Raw genomic sequence first — 18,961 nt, 5'->3', positions numbered from 1 at the left:
GGAGTGATGCACTTGCTCAAGTCAGATCTCAGGTGTGTGTGTGTGTGTGTGTGTGTGTGTGTGTGTGTGTGTCTTGCTTGCGTCTGTGCCACTCGCCGTGTCTGTGACATCTCAGTTAATCTCCTCACCTGCGATGCTGAAGTGAAAAGAGACTGATTCAGGCTGCGCGGTGTAATCCAAACATCAGCCTTGGCGGTAACAAAAAAAAAAAAAGAAAACATCTGCTCCTCGTTGTATCAGGGTTATTTTCTCACTGGGCTGAAATCTCTGTGAGCAGCACAGTAAAAATGACTGGGGGACTTTTCTACTACTGGGTCTTCCTTTACTCCACTGCCAACTCTCACTCCACATGAAGTCACGCTGGCCTCTGTGGAGGACTCCCCTTATTATTATGAAGAAATAAATGTTTAAACTGGGGGATGCCCTCTTCAGGGATGGCAGAGTGCTGCCATTCAGCAGCGATACATGTGGGTTACGTTCGGAGATATTTCCATGGCGTGAGTTCAGAGGACAGGCTGAGGATGTAGTGGCTGGACTGAGATCTGGACTCATGATTCATCGGTCCTGTGTAGAAGTGGAGACTGACACTTCGATGTTTTGCGATTGTTATGAGGTAAAGCGTAAGTTGTTAAGATAAGAGATGTACAGATGCAACTTTTTTCCTTCGATATCCTCATTTTGCTGCCTACGCCCGGGTTATCTTCAGATATGTAATATCATAACTGATACCCTCGCAGTACCAGTCTGATATCATGCATACTCTCTGTGGCTCTTAAAACTGAGCTAGCAGTCCATTATGATGAAATTAGTGTAAGTGATAGTGGAAACACTAGATGTGATACCACTGATGAAACTGTGCATATGTAACTGGTGACATCCAGCTGATACCTGATTTATTCAGCAAGGCCAGTATCTGTGCTGAGACGGTGGGTCGGATCACGCGTCTCTTGGAATAATCAGTCATTAAACTGCATTGCTGCTGTTGCCCTGTCAGTTAAACGACGAGGCGAGGCTAAGTGTTTGTGCGGAGGTGTGTTTGTGCTCATGCCAGTTGGGTAGAAGTGGGTGTGACAGGGGGAGAGGCCTTTAACAAGAGGGTACATAAACGGATTCAAGTGAGATGACCCGACTTTGTAAAACAGAGGATAACGCTTGCACACTCACACACTCACTAGTGTTAAACCAGCCAGCTCTCCTGCCTCCTGTCTCTTGTCTACAGAGACATGCACACATACGCTCACACATCATTTTTTTCCTGTGCCCCCGTTTCATAGTTCAGAGTTTTGTTTTCATTAGCGACAGTTTGTTCCATGCCACCCCCATATTTTAGCAGCGTCTCCATCATTATCATTCACTTATGTGAGAGGCATCATTGAACCTCTCTGTTGGTCCCTCATTTCCCTGGTCCACAAAGCTCTGTCCACTCTGAGGTCAAGGATAAAATCATGAACGCATACCTGGTCGCAGCAAATTTACACTCAAGCTTTCCTTTGTGCTGGTATGGATTTTTGACATTTGTGAACTGACTCAGAATCGGAAATAATGAGACTTTGGGATTACTAGATGAATCTGTTCAAGGATACAGCTCACCTAACAATGAATATACAGTCATCATCCAGTCACCGCCATACTGACAGAAAGTCAGGTGACGTTTCACAGCCTTAAAGCATAGCTAGAGATTCACAGCAGAACAGCTGAAGTAGATGGGGACTTAACCCACATCTTCAGAGGCCCGAGATCCAAAATCAGTGCTAAGATAATGACAGAATTTTCATTTTTGAGTGAATTTCTCCTTTAAAATCACTTCTTCTTCATCTACATCTTTCACAAAGTCTACCCCACTTTGTCAGCCTCTGTCTTCTGAACTTATTTTCTATCAGTCTGCCCCTCTGAACCCTTTCTCCTTTTCATAGACTAGATATTTGAGTAGCTTTCAGGGATATTGCCTGTTGTTTGATCCTGATTTAATGTGATTGCGTGTGTGTTTGTACGAGAGAGAGGCAGCTTTCATGTCAAAGGTGACGTTGTGCCTGTCAGCTTCTGTCGAACGTATCTCAGATTCTATTTGCAGTCTTTCCTTTCCGTCCGCTGAGACAAAGGACGTTGTGCAAAAGTTTGTCTTTTCATTTCCCGGTTGCCACGTCTGCAGTGTCATATCGGTGGTAATCACAAGGAGAAGCCTGAAGAGCAGCCTGCCAGCGACGAGTTGACAGGCCGCTCTTAAGCTGTCAGACAGATGCCCGATCGATGTTTAATTATGGTTCTCAGCCTCTACATGAAACCCTGTTAAGATTTTAACAATTTTTAACTACACTTCTACATGTACAAGCTTTCTCTTTGTTCGCGTTTGCACTCAATCGTCATAGAAAATGTTTTGCAGTAAAAATGATAGAGTGATTTAAAAAAAACAAACTCCAGCTCCCAGCACCCACCTATCATTCTGGCTCAAAATATGTGTGTAGGACAATGAAGTCTGCGGGTTCCAACATCACTTTGCCACAGTCAGTTCCCTCACAACCATTATATCTGTCACACTGGTCCAAAATGAAGGAGCATTTGAAGATGGTCACATCCTCTGTAATGCCCTCTCTGAGCGCTCCCCACAGGGCACGGCTCATCTGGTGGCACATCTTGCCTGCCACATCCTGTAAGCGTGACTTCTGAGGGGCTCGCTCGCTGTGAATCAAGGCTATTGTACAGTGGCACACTGCCATCTGGTGGATGCAGGCCTGAAACTCTTTTTTTTTTTTAATTTCTGCAGAAAGAATGGGTGCCGTCTGATGTTCATAGAGGGGTCCTGCCTCATTTTAATTTCAGAGTTTTATACAGCCGGTTGTTTGACCCTTCAGCGCTGGTCACATCGGTCACAGTGAGGACAAGAGCACAGGGAAGAATTCAGAACGATCTCTTTCGGTGTGTTGTGAGATCACAGTTTGTAAATGGGGCCCAATCCAAGAGTGAATAGTTTCACTGGGTGCCGGTGGTTTGGTTTCATCGGCCATTTAACAATAACACATAACTCATAACTATGCACTGAAATTAGAACTGGTGCTATATTTGTTATGTTGCCAGGGTTTTGTTTTTTTTAATGCCACAGTGTCTTGGCAGACAGTTTATGTTGCAGCTGATTAATATGAAAGGATGAACACATGAAACAGAGCAGCACCCGACCTCAAAAACACGACCATCCTTTTGTATTCCAGTTCACAGGGTCGTTCACTGTTTGTTCAACTGTTCACTGTTTCCCGGAAACTCTGGACAACAGCCTCATTCAAACTGTAAATGTAGAGAAATGACATGTACTGCAAACGAGAAGTCTTGAGTTTATAGTTATAGTTAAGGTTTATTGAATTTTAATCTACATCAAAACAAATCAGATTTGACAATGTGATGCAAGCCAAGTCAACAGAATAAATATTGGCAGTTAATGTCTCTGCAAACCACAGATATGTTCAACATTTGGGCATGTCACAGGCTGAGTACTGTATTGATAAATTATGTCATACCACCACAGACCTTCGCACATTTCCAGCCATGTTTGTGGCGATAAAACAGATATTTTTGACAGGAAGCTGGGCCATCTGCTGCTTGGTTTGAGGTGATGAAACTGGGTGACTTTTTTAAGCAGATGTGGAGCGGTGTTTTCAGCAACCAAACCGGATGTCTCCCCAACCAAAAGGGTTTTTTCTTCCTAAACCTAATCGGAATGTTGGCACAGCATTGTGATGAAAAACAAATTAAATTTGTTTAGCTTAAGGAAGGTAAAACTGCAGCATAAAGAAAGTTGTAACATGTCCATGGTTTTTCCATAAACATACTTTGCTGAAGTGTATTCTGTTATTATATATTCATCAGATGAAACAGAGTGGGCTTTTTCTTCAAATATTAAGATTTTTAGGTTAATTTAGATGGCTACCATAAAAGAGTAAATAATGCCTGTCTGTATACTTAAATCTAAATGTACACATTCACTGGTATGACATTTAGGATCTAAACAATATAAAAGATTCTCTATACAGTCCTTTTCAACAGGCACTTGCTAAATATTCCAGCTGTCTTTGTCTCCTCAAGCACTTGTGTTTGCAGCCATGATAACTTGTTAGTGAGTGTTTTCAAAATCAGCACCAGTTACCATTGGTGTGCCAGCCATGATGTCCATTATAGTGCGAGGCGGAGCTCTTTCTTATATCTTCTTCTTCGTTGGTTAACCCTCAGGAGGTGATTAAGGAGGAATGGCAGTGCCATTGTCGTGCAGGATAAACACAGCCCTGTGGCTACCACATCTTCCGCCTCACCCATTTCTCCTCTTTGCGTGTATCGTGAAGCAGTCGAGTGAGCTGCAGTGTGGGAACAGAATAGTGATTCAGTTTTGGCCTCTGCGATCCTTCCCCTCCCCTTATGTGTTTTTAAGTGCTTGTGTAAGGCATCGTCTTTCTGAATAATTTCCAAATAAATGACAAGGAAGCTCACTTGTCCTACAATGACGTCATTTTTTTTTTAGAAAACTCCCCCAGTTGTCAGTCACGAAGGCTTTCCTGTTGAGTTTCATGAGAACTATTACGAGAGATATGACGGGAAACAGGAGAGACTTACTCATTCGACCATTGGCACCTTCTCATCCAGAAAGTAGTTCTTCCTTTAGAATAACAGTATAAACATGGCCACACAGGATATACTGTCAATACGCAAAAAACAGAACAAAACAAAAAAGTTAATTTGTTAATTACAAAAATTGCGTTAGACTAAACATATTTACCAAAAGATTTTTATTCTAAGCATTTTTTTACGATCAAACGCTTCCCTCGACATGACAGGTGAGGCAACCATATCTGTGTTGTCGATAACAGCAAGACTTTCCACAGTACAGTAGCTTCAGAGTCAAACATATTTTTAATGACTTCATCTTTTCCCCTTCGTTTCTGTAGCTCGTGTGTTGTACTGTATATAAGCTGCCATTTACCACTAATCTGTCATCCCGGTTTCAAAGGGGGTTGGTGTCTGTATCCTGTACAGTGTCATCAGGCACTGTGGCACCCTGCGAGAGTGCCAGATGCCACCTCTTTCCTGCACAGACGCACAGTGACAGTTAAGGTAGACCAGGTTGCCAGAATAACAGTGAACCAGAGCACCAATTTTTACAAACATTTAGTCAATGCCGAATAGCACATCACGCTGTCGTTATAGGCAGTGTTTTATTGTCATTTTCTGTTTTATGACAGCCTGTTTAACCTCCTTGTGATGTGTTATTTACCATTATACAGCTTATGAATGCTGAATAAGGAGACTTGCAATAACTGTTTTTATTATTGTATTGCTTATATACATATATGGGCCAATAAGACACCACGTCTGCAAATGCATTTTTAAACAGTACATTAAAGAAGTCCAAAAATAGGAAACAAAATACGTACATCACCATGGCAAACATTTTAAGAATTGCGCGACAATGTTTCAGAATTGCAAACAATTTATTGTTAATTGAACCTCAGGTAATAGTTACTTGTCTGCAAGCAAACAATTAATTCCTTTAATTAATTTGATTTTTGTTGTAATGTTTTAAGATACTGTTTATTGTAAAGTTGCAAATGATGTTTATGAACCTTTACAATTACCTTATGAGTAAATACACTAGCAGAGGATTTTAAAAAGTACTGAGAAATAAACAGAAAATATAATAAATGATGATTAATATATGCTAAAATCTGATTTTAAAAAATGTCTGTATTGTATTGAAGTTCCTTTATGGTGCCGAGAAATAAGAGTAGATCTTGGTTAACTAGTCCAGTTTGCCTTCTTTTCCAGGTTTTTGAGACGGTTTATTGAGCCACATCCCGCTCATGATTGCTTGCACAGTACACATCAGTCGCACATGTACAGTGTGTTGTGTGTGTGTGTGTGTGTGTGTGTGTGTGTGTGTGTGTGTGTGTGTGTGTGTCTGTGTGTGTGTGGCCTGAGTGCGTCTGTAGGTTCTCCGCAGACCCAGCGCTCATTAAAGCTAACAAGGCTGTGAGTGATGGACGAGCTGTGACTCCACTCCAGTCACTCCACTCCACAACTTGGATGCCCCTCCTTGCTCTGCTGGGCCGCGCTGAAGGGAACAGAGCCCCATACACACACATACACACACACACACACACACACACACACACACACACACACACACACAGACACACACACAAACAGGGAGGAAGTATAGCCTGTGACGAGGAGAGGAGTCCGCAGAGAGAGCGCGGAGAGTGTGTGGAGAGTGTCAGAGAGTGTGAACGAGGGCTTAAAGAGTTCCGTGATGTGAAGTGTGGACTGCTGCTTCTGCTTGCTGCTGTGTGTGACCTGTGTGGAGAAGGTGTTTGGATACCTGCCTCCTTTTATGCCAAGGAGGGGATGACTGATAGATTGTCTGATGAGTGACTTTTTTGAAGGTTTTTACTCATGTAAATGTGAGACTGTGTAGCCTGATTAAGTGATGCTCAGCTGTTCATGTGAAGTGTGTTTGAGTGTGTATGTGTGTGTGTGTCGTGTATGTGATGGTACCTGTGTTGTAGTAACTGTTTGCCACATTTGATTTCTTTCATGTCAGGCGGCGACTGTGTGTGTTCTCACTGAGTCGAGAGGCGTGTGGGTGCATGCTACTGTGTGGTTGTCAACTATGGTGCTGACTTGTCAGATGTGTGCGTGTGACATTCATACGCTTGTGTGAAATGCCGCTCCTGGGTGTGTTCTAGCTCATCTGTTCGCGGCCTGCGTGTGTGACGGTATGCGTCGCTCGGTGTGTGCATGAGTGCATGTGTGTGTCGGGGCGATGTACCGGCGTTCACCCTGTGCCAGAGGAAGGGTTCACTTTGACTTCAGCGAGGAAGTCATCAGGAAACTCCACGCCACAAACCATGGCCATGCTCACAGGTCAGGACACGGAAAATGAAACGCTTTGCGTCTCGCACTTTTGCTTTTGATTCTGTACCCTGCAGTCTTTTATCTGGTGTCAGTCTTTTTTCTTTTTTTATGACCTATGACCTGAAGTGTCTTCTTCTGTGCAAAGATATCTGATTTTATTTTGAGAAACGTCGCAGGAGCCCTGTCACTCCTCCTCCTCCTCCTCCTCTAGCTGTGTGATGTACAGTATGTGTGCACTCTTACTTCCCATTTCCCATTAAACAATCCACTCATGTGTTTCTAATCAGTGTTGTAATCCTCCACTGGAATGTGGTTTTACAGTACGCACTGTCACATGTTAGAAATATGTGAGACAATCCAGCGTAGACAGTTGCCGTGCAGATAAGTACTTTGCCATGCAAATACGTCTGGAAGTGTGGAGATGAATTTGCCTATGATATCGTTGCTCTTTCCTTTTTTTTTGTTAAGCCACAGTGCTTACATTGTGTGGTCTGCGAGGCGACCAGACAACCCGAGGGATACGTCTAAAAACAGTGACATTGAAGGGTCTCTGATCGTCTCAGCCTTTAGCGACTCTGGTAAATTTGACTTTGTTGCCGAGCAGGATTTCTTGTCCAAACATATCACTTTGTATTAGTTGACCCGCCAATAACAGCGGTGTCTCGCACATTTGCCTAGAACGGTGGTCTCTAACATTGTGCTTCTGAGGGTGCAGAGAACTCGCACAAAACATTTCTTTTAAAGTTTAAAGCTTTGTCCGTTTCCTTCTTCTTGAAATGTTGGAGGGCTTTTGCGTTAAATCAACAACTTGACAGAGGCACATGCACAACCTTAGACGAGGGCTCTTGAGCAGTAATGGTATCGAAAACATTCCCAAATGCAAACCTTCTGCATGGCTCAGGATAACAAATTAAACCCTCTTAACTCTCTAATTTTTCGTGAGCTGACTTTTCAAGAAAGTAGTGCGGCAATTGTCGTTGTATTTCTGCACCACAATGCTCCTTCAACGATATCATTCCCTGCTACCATCCTTAAAGCAGCATGCACTACTTTGAAAGTGAGGGCAGACGTCACAGAAGGGAAAGAGTTCGGAGAGAGTGACCGGATGAGACGACCTGATGCTGTGTCACAGATATAAACTAACAGTGTTAAGAGGCGTCTGGACCTCAGCCAGCTGAAAATCCGGTTGAAAATCCAGGACGCCGCAAAGAGGTTTTTATTAAATTGTTGACGTGTTGACGTGACCTCCTCTGTTTGGACTGATTAAGAATACTGATATCAGGAGATCATGGAGGAATCAAAAATACATGCTCCTCCAGACAAAACCAAGAACTGACAGAATGGCTTCATCAGATCCAAATTGTAGCTAATGTTGTGTAATATCTTTTTCCAACACACATACACATCTGAGCCATGATTTGAGCTGATAATGGTGCACTTTGTAACAATGTCCAGGTGTTAGTCCCTTATTTATTGGCCATATGTGAGCGGATTGTAACGTGAAGTGAAAAACGAGCCTCCCACTTCTCTCTCGGTTGCATGTACGAGCCTGGGGTTGATTCGTTTAAGCTATTTAATGCTGCTGGACTGTGGATTTCTTTGTGGTCGGACTTTGTGCGACTGTCTAAAGGATGAGACTTTATTCATGTTCTCAAGTGCCTCTGTGCCTAACAGAGAGCCACAGTAGCTGTTGTGGTCAGTTATTTGTCTTATCTCACTCGCTTCAAGTGACAGTTTATATTCCTGATTTCCAGTTGTGATAAGACACTCAGTATATATGTAAACACTGAGACACACACAGTCAATAAGATTTGATAAACAAGCGTTAAGTGCCATTAAAAGGGTTTTTAAAATTCCTTTGCAGCGTGTTCGTTTGTCTCCTAAGTTGCAGTGCGTTCAGCTCCCTCGGCTCAATTAAATGTAGTCAAATAAACCTCTCTTTTTTTCATGTTTGAGGAAGAAATAAACCAGTGTGAAGAACTAGGCTGGATCACACCCCAGGAGGACTGTGGGTATTTTGGCTCAGCTGCAGCCACATCAAGCTGCAGGCTTGGACTGTTGCTGTTGGTTCAGGGGGACATCACACAACGAGGACGAGCGCAGAAAGCACGATCGCCATAACAATGGAGAGCAGATGTCTTAGCAAACCGAGATTATTGTCTTCCAAATACAGAAACCTGACACTACAGCAGTTTATAAAAAAAATACCTAAAACACTGGTTTACTCTGCAGTTTTGGTGTCACGTGATCCGTCAGTTTCTCAACGTGCGCCATAAATGTAACGCAAAAAGTTCAGTTGCTTATTCCTAAAACAAAACAGTCCTGATGGCGGATCCTTAATCATGGAAATGTGGAGAAGTTGAGCTGTGGAGACGTCGGGCATCCACCTCTGGTTGGGTGGGTTCCACCTCTGTGACCGAGAGTTTCCTGTGGAAAGTACAGGACTACACTAAAGAAAGCAGAAGTACATAGATGGTGTACTGTACTGTACTGTGCGGCACGTTTGAGTCATTAGACAGGTAGACACGGCCGTGTGAGCGCCGGGGGATAATTAATCCGTGACCGCTTCCTCACACCGGTGTGTGTACATTGTATCTGCATGTGCTTTTGTTTGCGCGTAGCCTGCAAGATATCTACACACATGTGGCCGCCCCTTGGCCTCTGTGCATTGTGCATGAATTAGCCTACATATGCGTGCCAAAGAGAGTTTCTCACATGTGCGACCCGGTCGCATTATCTCCTGCAGAAAAGGGCTTAACCAAATGTTTGGACAGTGACCCGGATTCCTACGGCACGATAACAAAGATCATAGCTCCTCTTATCCGCACACAGGGTTCCCTTGGGTTGCTGGGCCCCTTTTTATTCGGATTACTTGACAGGATAGTGTGACCTCAGATTTCAGGCCAACATCAATTCTCAAATGAGAACTTCTGCACAACTAATTTGAAATCAGTCACAACAAACAAGATGATTTTGAGTCGCTGCTCTCGTCGAAATAATCCAAACCCCGCCTCATTGTGTTGTATCTGTTTGAATCTGCAAGAATTTTTAAATCCAACATTATGTGAAATTAAACTACACAAACCTGCTCCTCAGCTACATCTTACAGTTCCGTCAGCTTCCTTTCACTTGGGAGACCCGTTTCTCTTCCAGCGCAGGACTCTGAATAGCAGTGTTTTGTGCTCGCTTGCCCATGGGTGGGGTGCACCACTGTATTGTAGAGTTTGTGGTTTGGAAGTATTTTATTTGCAGCGCACTTCACTCACAGTGTCACATGTTGTTATGGAGATGGATACATGGAAAACATGTGGCGAGGACTCTTAAGTCTGCCGTGGTTTTGCGGTCGAAGGCCTTTGATTTCTTGAGTGACTCGTCAAGTTGAAATTAGCCGCCACGGCTTCGAGGCGGGTTTGATGAGAATAGTAATGGTCGTTATTTCAATTGAGGTGATGGTGAGAGATAACACTGATGGCTCGGAGGCTGACGTCGGGGCTGGTGATGATGATCGTGAACAGGATGGCGCTAAGGTTAAAGGGTTAATTTTCCTGGGAGATTTCGTGCGTGCAAATCACATACTGAAAAGCGAGGTTTATAGGCGAACTGATATAAATGCAGCTGCTGTCATTTTGTCATTACCTTGTGTTGTTAACTTAAAAAACCTTCTGTTGCCAGTGTAGGTAAAGTAGTGAAAACATGCAGAATGTATTTAAGTATGTATTGTAAGTATCAAAAATACAAATCTTTGATCCGCAGAAAAACTGCATCTGTTGGATGGATCAATTGGCAAAGAGCGGTTTACACAAGTAGCTTCCTCCTGCAGTTTAAAGCTGTTTCAACGCGATGATGCGGTGTGGTACTACTGGTATTCCGCGCGCAATTTTTCCGCACATCAACCATTCACAACTCCTGTGCCGTGTTCCATTTTGATCCCCGTCTCCCCCCCATTTACCGAAACGTAAATAAGTATAACGAGACCCAACGAGTTCGCTCTGAAAGCCCCTTTCTTCCATAATCAAGTGAATATCAGCTACAAGGTTTTCTCTCATTTTGACCATTGTATATATCGTATATAAACATCAGCAATGTCCATCCTCCTAGAATCAGAATCAGAACAGAATAGTTTTTCTCAGTAGAAGGTTTAATGTTGTTGTAGTTCAGTGAGAGTAATGCACAGAGGCCAGAGACTGTGGCTGCGAGTAGGCTGACCGATGATGTCATGGAAAAGATATTACCACAGTGCAATTTTCCAGCCAAGGAATGTTTTTATTTTTTATTTTTCTCAAAGCAACGTCCTCTCGTGTTTTCAGCCTTTTCACTCTCTTTCATATTTTCTTTGTCTTTATCCCCTTTAAAATGTCTGTTTCAGTTCTTCATTTTCAGTTCAAATACGTGTCCGTCACTCCGTCAGCCTCTGCTGTGCACAATCTCTCACTTCACCCACCCACTTACACACACACACAGACACACACACACACACTAAACAACCCGTAGCCGCTGCTCCATCATCGTGACCGTCATCATCACACCTTTGGCCTGCTTTGTGTTTCCTGTAATCATGTGACATGTGGCTGTGTATTTGGACTGTAAATGATTTCTAAAAGATAGCATCTGCTGGATGACTTTGTTCCGAAGTGTGCGTGTATAATGACTTGGCTCAAGTCCTGATTACGTTAGTGGCCTAATTTCTATTAATAAGTGCTGTAGCTGGTTGGATCCCTGAGTTTTCTTCTGGTCTTTGTGGCAGATGACAAAAGAGGGCATTTTTGGTTTTCAGTGTGGTTTTAACTTAATGTACTGCTTGTTTTTATTCCATAAAGGTCGGTGGTTTATGGGCATAATTCTGGTGGCTTGTGTTTTCATTACCAGGAGAGTAGATTTCTCATCTAAGAATACGGCTTTCAATAAAAATGTTCGCGGTGGATGACATTTAACAATAAATCTCGCAGTGGGAAACAAAATGCAATGCACAAAAATGTCTTGCATAGAATAATCTTTGTTTAAGCTGCATTTATAGTCGTGTGTTAGGGGTTTACAGCATAGCTTCAGAGCGTCCCAGCCTCCTCAAAAATGTCACTGCACATCAAGGCTACAGTGGTGCTGTACCACACGGCAACAGCAAGAGTTGTGATTGGTCAGCTTGGGCTCCCTCAATCCAAGTGCTCTGATTCATAGTGAAGACAATACATAAGTTTCACTCCAAATGTAGTGCACATTTTAACAGAATTTCGAGAATATCTGCAAAGGAAAATGCAAATGAATATGTAAGAGTTCTTACCTGGGTGAGGGAAATCAGACCTGCTATTAACATTTGTTGTGAGTGAACCAGTCCCAAGTCTCCGCGTGCTCCCAGAGTGACCACTTGTGATCAGAATCGCGCTTTCCCACTCTGTTCAGAAATAAACACACACACCACTGGAACAAACGGATACAAATGTTGTTGTTTTTTTACCCAAAGAAAGAGATGTCTGCTTGCGCAACATTTGCCGAATGAACACGGAGGCCCAAATAGTCAAGGGTTTGGTGTAAACAGTGTTTCACAAAGTTTATAAAATATTGTCCTGACGCAGCAACTCTCAAAACTGAGCAGATTTTTAAGGGAGTCTGGTGACCTTCTCCCCTGCCGTTGGAGAAGTTGCCTATATTGGTTGTTGTTTACTTTGTCATGTTTAATGTCACTGAAAAGAACAAACAGCTGCTAAAAGTTGGGAGGTATGACACACTTCCTGCCACTCTGTCTCACAACTACATGAATGAACAGGATTGCTGGAGTGTACTCTTTAGAGCAGGAGGCACCCTGATCGTGTACAACACATCCGGCTAGTGTTGTCGTGGTGCTGTCAGTAGGTGACATATGACATCAAACAAGCAAAAGCACATGTCTGGCTTCGAACATTTCATACTGGCGCAATCAATTTTCCAAGCGGCTTGTGTTTAGATGATGTGTAAATGGAGAACTGATGCAATATCTCCATATTTCATCACTTCAAATGAATCAAGAGCTGGGCGGCTTGAAACTTTCCCGGTGCGAGTAAACGTCATGACTCTGCTGTGTCCCGAGAAGTGGGAGTGGATCAGTGTTTGACAAAGATGACAACGTTTAAAGTTGAACTCTTTGCCCCGGCGGAGTTTTATAAGTAAGCCTGTTTAGACGAGCTCGTGTAAACTTACTGCTACGGATTCATGTAAGGAAATCTCGCTGTGATCTTTTGGAACACAAAACATTGCTTCTATTTTTTGCTCGGTCTGATGGGATCGCTCAATCAGCTAACGATCCTTCTGGGGCATTTCAGAGCTCTGGCACATTTCAGGGAGCCAGCTGGTTAGACAGAAAGGTCATTTTCAGATCCGCTGCTTGTTTTTTGGCATCTCTCCGTATCACCCTCAGACGATATCTTTCGCTGGGATTGTTGGGAACGATTTTCCGGAAAAAAAACAAAAAAACAAAACAAAACATTTTGACAGCTCGGTTCTTCTGACAGCGATACAGGTGGCTTTTGTCTTTGACTTTTTCAGGCCACAGGATTGTTGACATTAGCAGAATTGCTCATTTAATAACAGAACAAAATGCAATTCAAGTGAAGGAATAATATTTAAACCTTGGCTAACACTGGGACAAACAGGAGGTGTTACCATGGCACCTCTGTTTGCACAACCCGACAGACAAATGGTCACTGGTTTCCCCCTCGCCATAACACACAGGAAGGAAGAGATTAATTCAAAGAATAAGAAGGCTCTCTCTCTCTCCCTCTCCCCCGGTCTGTGACGCTCTGTGGCTCTCTCTTTTCCAAAGCACCAGGTGTCTGCTCCTTCGTCTCACGCTGTGGCCAGACTTGAGTTAAATGTGTCTGTTTTCTTGTATTTCAGTTCGCTCAGGTGAGCAGCGAGCGGTATTGATGGTGTAGGACAAGTCGAAAGAGAGAAATCCCAGTGAACACTGATTTTGTGACATGTTTGTCATGTTTGTGCGACATCCTCGTGTCATTTTAAAGCAGAAAAGACAAACAGTTGATGGTTTCAGCTTCCTATATATGTATTTAATTAATCTGTGGATTCTCTGACAGACAAAAAATACTTTTCCATTAATGGTTTAAATGTGCCTTTAGACATTCAAAAACTCCTTACATTCAATCCAAAATGCCACTGTTCCTCGTTTGGTCAGTTAGGAGCATCTATGTCTACCCTAGAGCCGACAACAGCCAACAAGTGATCACTGCATAGTCTGTTTTTCCACCTAAGCACTTGTTTTTGATGATTTTCAATGCTCAAAGTTAGTGTCAATAAAGAGATGAAGAGTCGGGGTATTTTTAGGTCACAAACCACGTTGGTCTCCATGAGGTGGGGCCACTGTGTCTTCCATCTTTTAGGACAGTCAGAGGTCATATGTAGGTTTATGGATAATCTTGCATACATTTCCAGGAGTGGCAAGTTAATTAGGACAATAATTTGCAGATGAATGTCTGTTAAAGATAATATTTTATTTCAGCCCTGATGCTGCTCAGTGCTCCCTAATCTCAGCAGTTCTTTATCATCCATAGTGTGAGCAGTGTTATCATCACCTTCAGTCTCATGAATCAGCGAGCAGGATACTGAGTTGCCCCATTCTACCAGTAAATGACAGGGTCAGTGCTCTGGCCACCGACTACTGTAAACCTGAAACAGCACCATTGTCTCCAGGCGAGGAAGTGGAGTCATTTCCCAGGAAAAACAAGAAACTCAATATTTGTCTTCAACCTTTCCGACCACCTTTGGCGTCTTCACTATCTGCTACTGGACGTTTTGTTTAGCTTGGTCACTGCTTTTTTGCTCTTTTGGATGTTGGCTCCTCCTCTGGAACTCAAAAGTACAGTTTAGATTTTCTGGTGATGTATTTAAACATAAATGTGTCTTTGTTTGCTGTTTTATATCACACACCCATTTCAGTCCTTATAATTCTTAATTTCCTGGAAAGAACTCTGCATTCAGTGTATTTAAAGGCCTTAGTGAAATACAAACCCTGGTCACATGGTACACTTCTTACTGATAAAGTCCTTATTTTAGTCGGCAGGTCAGATGAACACGCCGATAATGAATGAATGATGAAAAGTATTAACGTGAATGTTAAACAGAGCAGTTCTTCCCAGGAAATTCCTTTTTACAGACTGGATAGTAGCCTCGTAACTGTTACTCTGTGCTCTCTATAATTAGCACCAGATTAAATTATTTTTTCCATGAAATTATCATTGAATTATAAGGAAATAAACCTCCTCGCATTGATTCAGGGTATCAGCATGACCTCAGTGGATTAGTCTCAAATGAGGGTGTGAGATGTGTTTCAAGTTTCACATTAAAAACGGCTGATGGAAATGGCATAGTCTGAAAAAAAAAACATAAAAGTTTTTAACTCGCTTGAGGTATTTTTTCGCTTATTCTGAATACAGTTCGTGTGGCGAACACATGGATCTACCATTTAGACCTGGGTACAACGGTGCCACTCAGCTTTGCCTCCAGTGTTGCACTCCGGCCACTCGCTGTAATGCAGCAAATAATTCCTGCGTGGGCCAAAATGCTGCTGCGTAATATAAATAAAGCGGGAAGCTAAAAACCTTTTTGGTCATATGTGCCTGTTTACTTTTATTTGAACAACCTATTCCGAATGATGATGAAGAGAACGTTTAACTTGGATGACATCAGCTGTTTCTGTTCCTTGAGAAGGAGAATTGTCTGTTGGCATATTCTTCCTTTTCCTCCTCCTCTTTTTCTTCTTCTTCTTCTTCTTGTCCTTCTTGTCCTTCTTTGTCCTCTTCTTCCCCTCCTTCTTTTCCTTTCTGTGTCTTTGTCTTCTTCGTCTCCTTTCTTTGTCTTTGTTCTTCTTCATCTTCTTCTTTTTGGCTTACGACTTGTTTTGTTTCCCTTTCACAACCCCCTCCTCACTTTACAACAGCCATGCGTGGTAGAACCTGTACTGCCAAACTTCTGATGAAGTTACATCTATCTTGTCCAAACCGGTTGATGGAAATGTGTGTAATTTGTGTTGGTTTCATTTTCATTTTTGGCAAAATGTAAAAAGTTTGCTTGGGTCTGTCATCCTCTCTGTGAATCTGTCACCGGCTCAGTCTGCTTATCATTCAGACAGATGCTGCTGGATCATGGGAAAGGAATGTCGTGTCATCATAGCAAATCATTTTAGGGTCAGAGGGAGCACTTCCTGATTGCTTTAGTGAAACATAACACCATGACTGTCTCACTCGATTAAACACCATAAAGATCATAATTAGTTGGAAAGTTCGCAGGAATCGGCGCCCTCTGCGGTTCTGTGGAAGGTTACAGACGACAGCGAAAAAGAAAAATACAAACACGGCTGTGCGTCATGAAATCTGGTGACGCTTTGATCCTCGTCAACCCCCCGTTCACGCTCTGTCAGATTCCACAGAGTCCTGCTAGTTTGATTTAATCCTCTCCTACCTGGGAAGCTCATAATTGCTATAAAGCATTTGGCCTCTGGTTGTCTCGATGTCGGAGCAGTTTGAATAAATGGCCTTTGTTTCCATCCTGTCTCTGAACAGACGGCGTGTTTCTGGACTTTTTACATTTGTACGTGTTTACACCCTGAGAGCTTGTATCCATGTCAGTCCTGGGCTTCAAAGACAAAGCGTGGCAGCACTGGTATGAGTGAGACTGCTTTCCCAGACAAACGGTCCATTCCGCTAACCCACCAGGACACCCCAATTCATAGAGAGGGGTCTTTGTTTCCAGGGTCTGTCTTTGTGTTGCTTTTTCGAGGGCTAAATTCTTGGATATCCCTTCTTTGTCCTCCTAAGTAGACCACAGTAAAAACAAAGCCAGAAGATAAATGTGCTTATTCTTTGCCTTTCAATCATTACAGACCATTACAGAGCACTTAGATATGGCAGTTGTTGTTTCCTTTGGCTTGTGCGTAGCTCCGGTGTCCACCGAGTAGCTTTTTGGACTTTTCACTCACATCTCACAGTGATCAGAGGAAAAGATGAAAGGTCAGGAAAGTTATTGAACCGCTGGCGTTTTTGACATATTTCGTTGCGTACACAGTTCTCAGAGGTCAAGAATGAACCTCAAAGATTAAATAGTCATAAGCACTTACTAATCTAAGCAGCGTTTGCCAGTCAGAGGAGGGCGGTCAGTGCCACTGTCTGGGGACCAAACTAGATACAAACATTGGCATTAGTCACCTAGACAGTCGCAAGAGTCCTGGGACTGAGGCCGTCTGAGTTGTTGGTGTGTGACGTCCAGTTCATTGTGGTTTAGAGACACTTGTTAGATGGATGGATCTGTTATTGCTGCTGGTTATTGTTTGATTTTTGTACTATTAGAACAAATTTAACCGCTCGATGGTTGTGTTGGATGTGAGGAATAACTAGTGAAAAGCACTTGCATGTGTTATTAATCATGATGCCTCCAGGCTTCACTGCTGTGAAGTGGCTCCCAAATCAGTGATTTGTCTTTCTGTGGCACAGTATCCCATTGTTCATAACTGATACTGGAGAGAATTGGGGATGTGCAGTCTTCAGTTTTGTTAAATGTAAGTGTCGCCCCGTAATAAGAAATATGAAATGGACCGTTGTTACATCTTCGAGGCATCCGACTGAAGCAATTTTGGTCCTTTTCATTCATCCCGCAGGAAACACAAGTTTTGAAAAATGGAACGTCATGAAAAGATATTTCTTTTGTAGACAAAACGTCTTTGGTTTTGTACTGTCAAAGAAAACAAGTGATTTGACGATATCACCTTTGGATACTGCGAAGTTTCATGTGAATTTTTCAGTGAATGATGATTAACCAGTAAATCCGGTATTCTTTCTGTGAGAAAACAATAAATCCCATGCAGATAAATCGAAGACGAAGCAGAATAAAACTCTGTCCTGTTGACTAGCAATGGACTCGACGCAGATGAAATCTCAGCGTGGAGCCGCTCTCATTCTCAGACTCGGACATCTCATTGTGTGTTGTTGCTGCTTACGTAACGCGACAGTCATCAGCCCTCTGTGTGTGTGTTGAGGGGGGCAGTGACGGAGCAGTGCACTTCTCTTTTCATCGGGTTCGGCTTCCCGTGACAGCGTAAAGCGCCATCACAACACCTGTAACCCTGCGTGTTACTGTCTCGCTGGTGAGGAAGTGACTCAGCTCGCCGTCAGCTCGGGGCCGCTGTGTTTGTCTCATAGTGGGACGGGACACTCTGACTTTACTTGAGCATTTCAGTTTCCTTGCTATATTTCAGGGCCAATGTTCTACTTTTAATGACACTGTATTAATTTGACACAAATATATATCATGAGTTTATAGAATATGAAGCCTTACTATAGATTAAGCTGTTAAAACAGTAATTCAGTGTTATAAAGAATTAATTTATGAGTCACAGGGACCATGTTTTCTGCATTATGAGTACTTTAACTTTAAGTACATTTTGCTGATATAACTCCTGGGATTTCACTTGAATAAGACATTGAATGTATGACTGTAGCACAACTAACTAAGCTTAAGTAAATACTCTGAATATCCTTCCACTGTGACCCTGTTCCTGTGATTCTGGGTTTGACTTGTGAACGTCATTTTATCTCGTCCATCTTAAGTCTTTTGGCTGTTCACTGGGACAAATAACCTACATTCCTGAGCGCTGCCATGGCAAAAAAAAACCAGACTGTGGGGTCTTTGCTGTCTTGATTGGTCTGGAAGGGATTTCCTGCCCCGTGAAAATGTTACCCCGTTGAATTTCCTTGCCGCTGCGTTTCAAATTCACACACAACGTCAATCCAAAGTTGCGTGTTTCATGGAAGATGAGAGTAAAAGACGGGACAGTTGTGAGATGTGTGCGTTATGGATGAGTAGACTCGCCTGCGCTGGCTCCAGAATTAGTCGCCTCTACACGTGATCACAACACACAAAGCAGCGGATTGACCCGGGGGGCTCCAGAGCAGCCGAGCGTTCAGAGCATGGTGCACAGGGCAGGCGTGCATGTGTGTCCGCATCTGAGCTGCACCTTTTGTTTACCTCTGACGCAGCCATGTCAGTACGTCAAACTGCATATTGACATGTGATGCAGGAAATTGAACAAGAAGTT

At 42.9% G+C, this 18,961-nt stretch overlaps 1 protein-coding gene across 5 annotated transcripts in view; it reads left to right on the top strand.

Moving 5' to 3' along the window:
• The window catches only part of pde4ba (phosphodiesterase 4B, cAMP-specific a), a 175,758-nt gene that overhangs the window by 88,505 nt on the left and 68,292 nt on the right, over positions 1-18,961 (top strand). Inside the window, exon 1 of one of the 5 annotated variants that reach the window (XM_037114583.1) lies at positions 6,249-6,900. The exons of the other annotated variants lie outside the window; for them this stretch is intronic. Coding sequence (XP_036970478.1) covers positions 6,800-6,900 — 101 coding nt within the window. The 5' untranslated portion in view covers positions 6,249-6,799. Of the gene's footprint in view, positions 1-6,248; positions 6,901-18,961 lie in introns of those variants that run through there. 5 annotated transcript variants of the gene reach the window in all.

Source organism: Acanthopagrus latus, chromosome 11 (assembly GCF_904848185.1).
Source record: "Acanthopagrus latus isolate v.2019 chromosome 11, fAcaLat1.1, whole genome shotgun sequence".
In the NCBI taxonomy this organism is placed as follows: domain Eukaryota; kingdom Metazoa; phylum Chordata; class Actinopteri; order Spariformes; family Sparidae; genus Acanthopagrus; species Acanthopagrus latus.
This window is presented reverse-complemented; position numbering and strand designations above follow the sequence as displayed.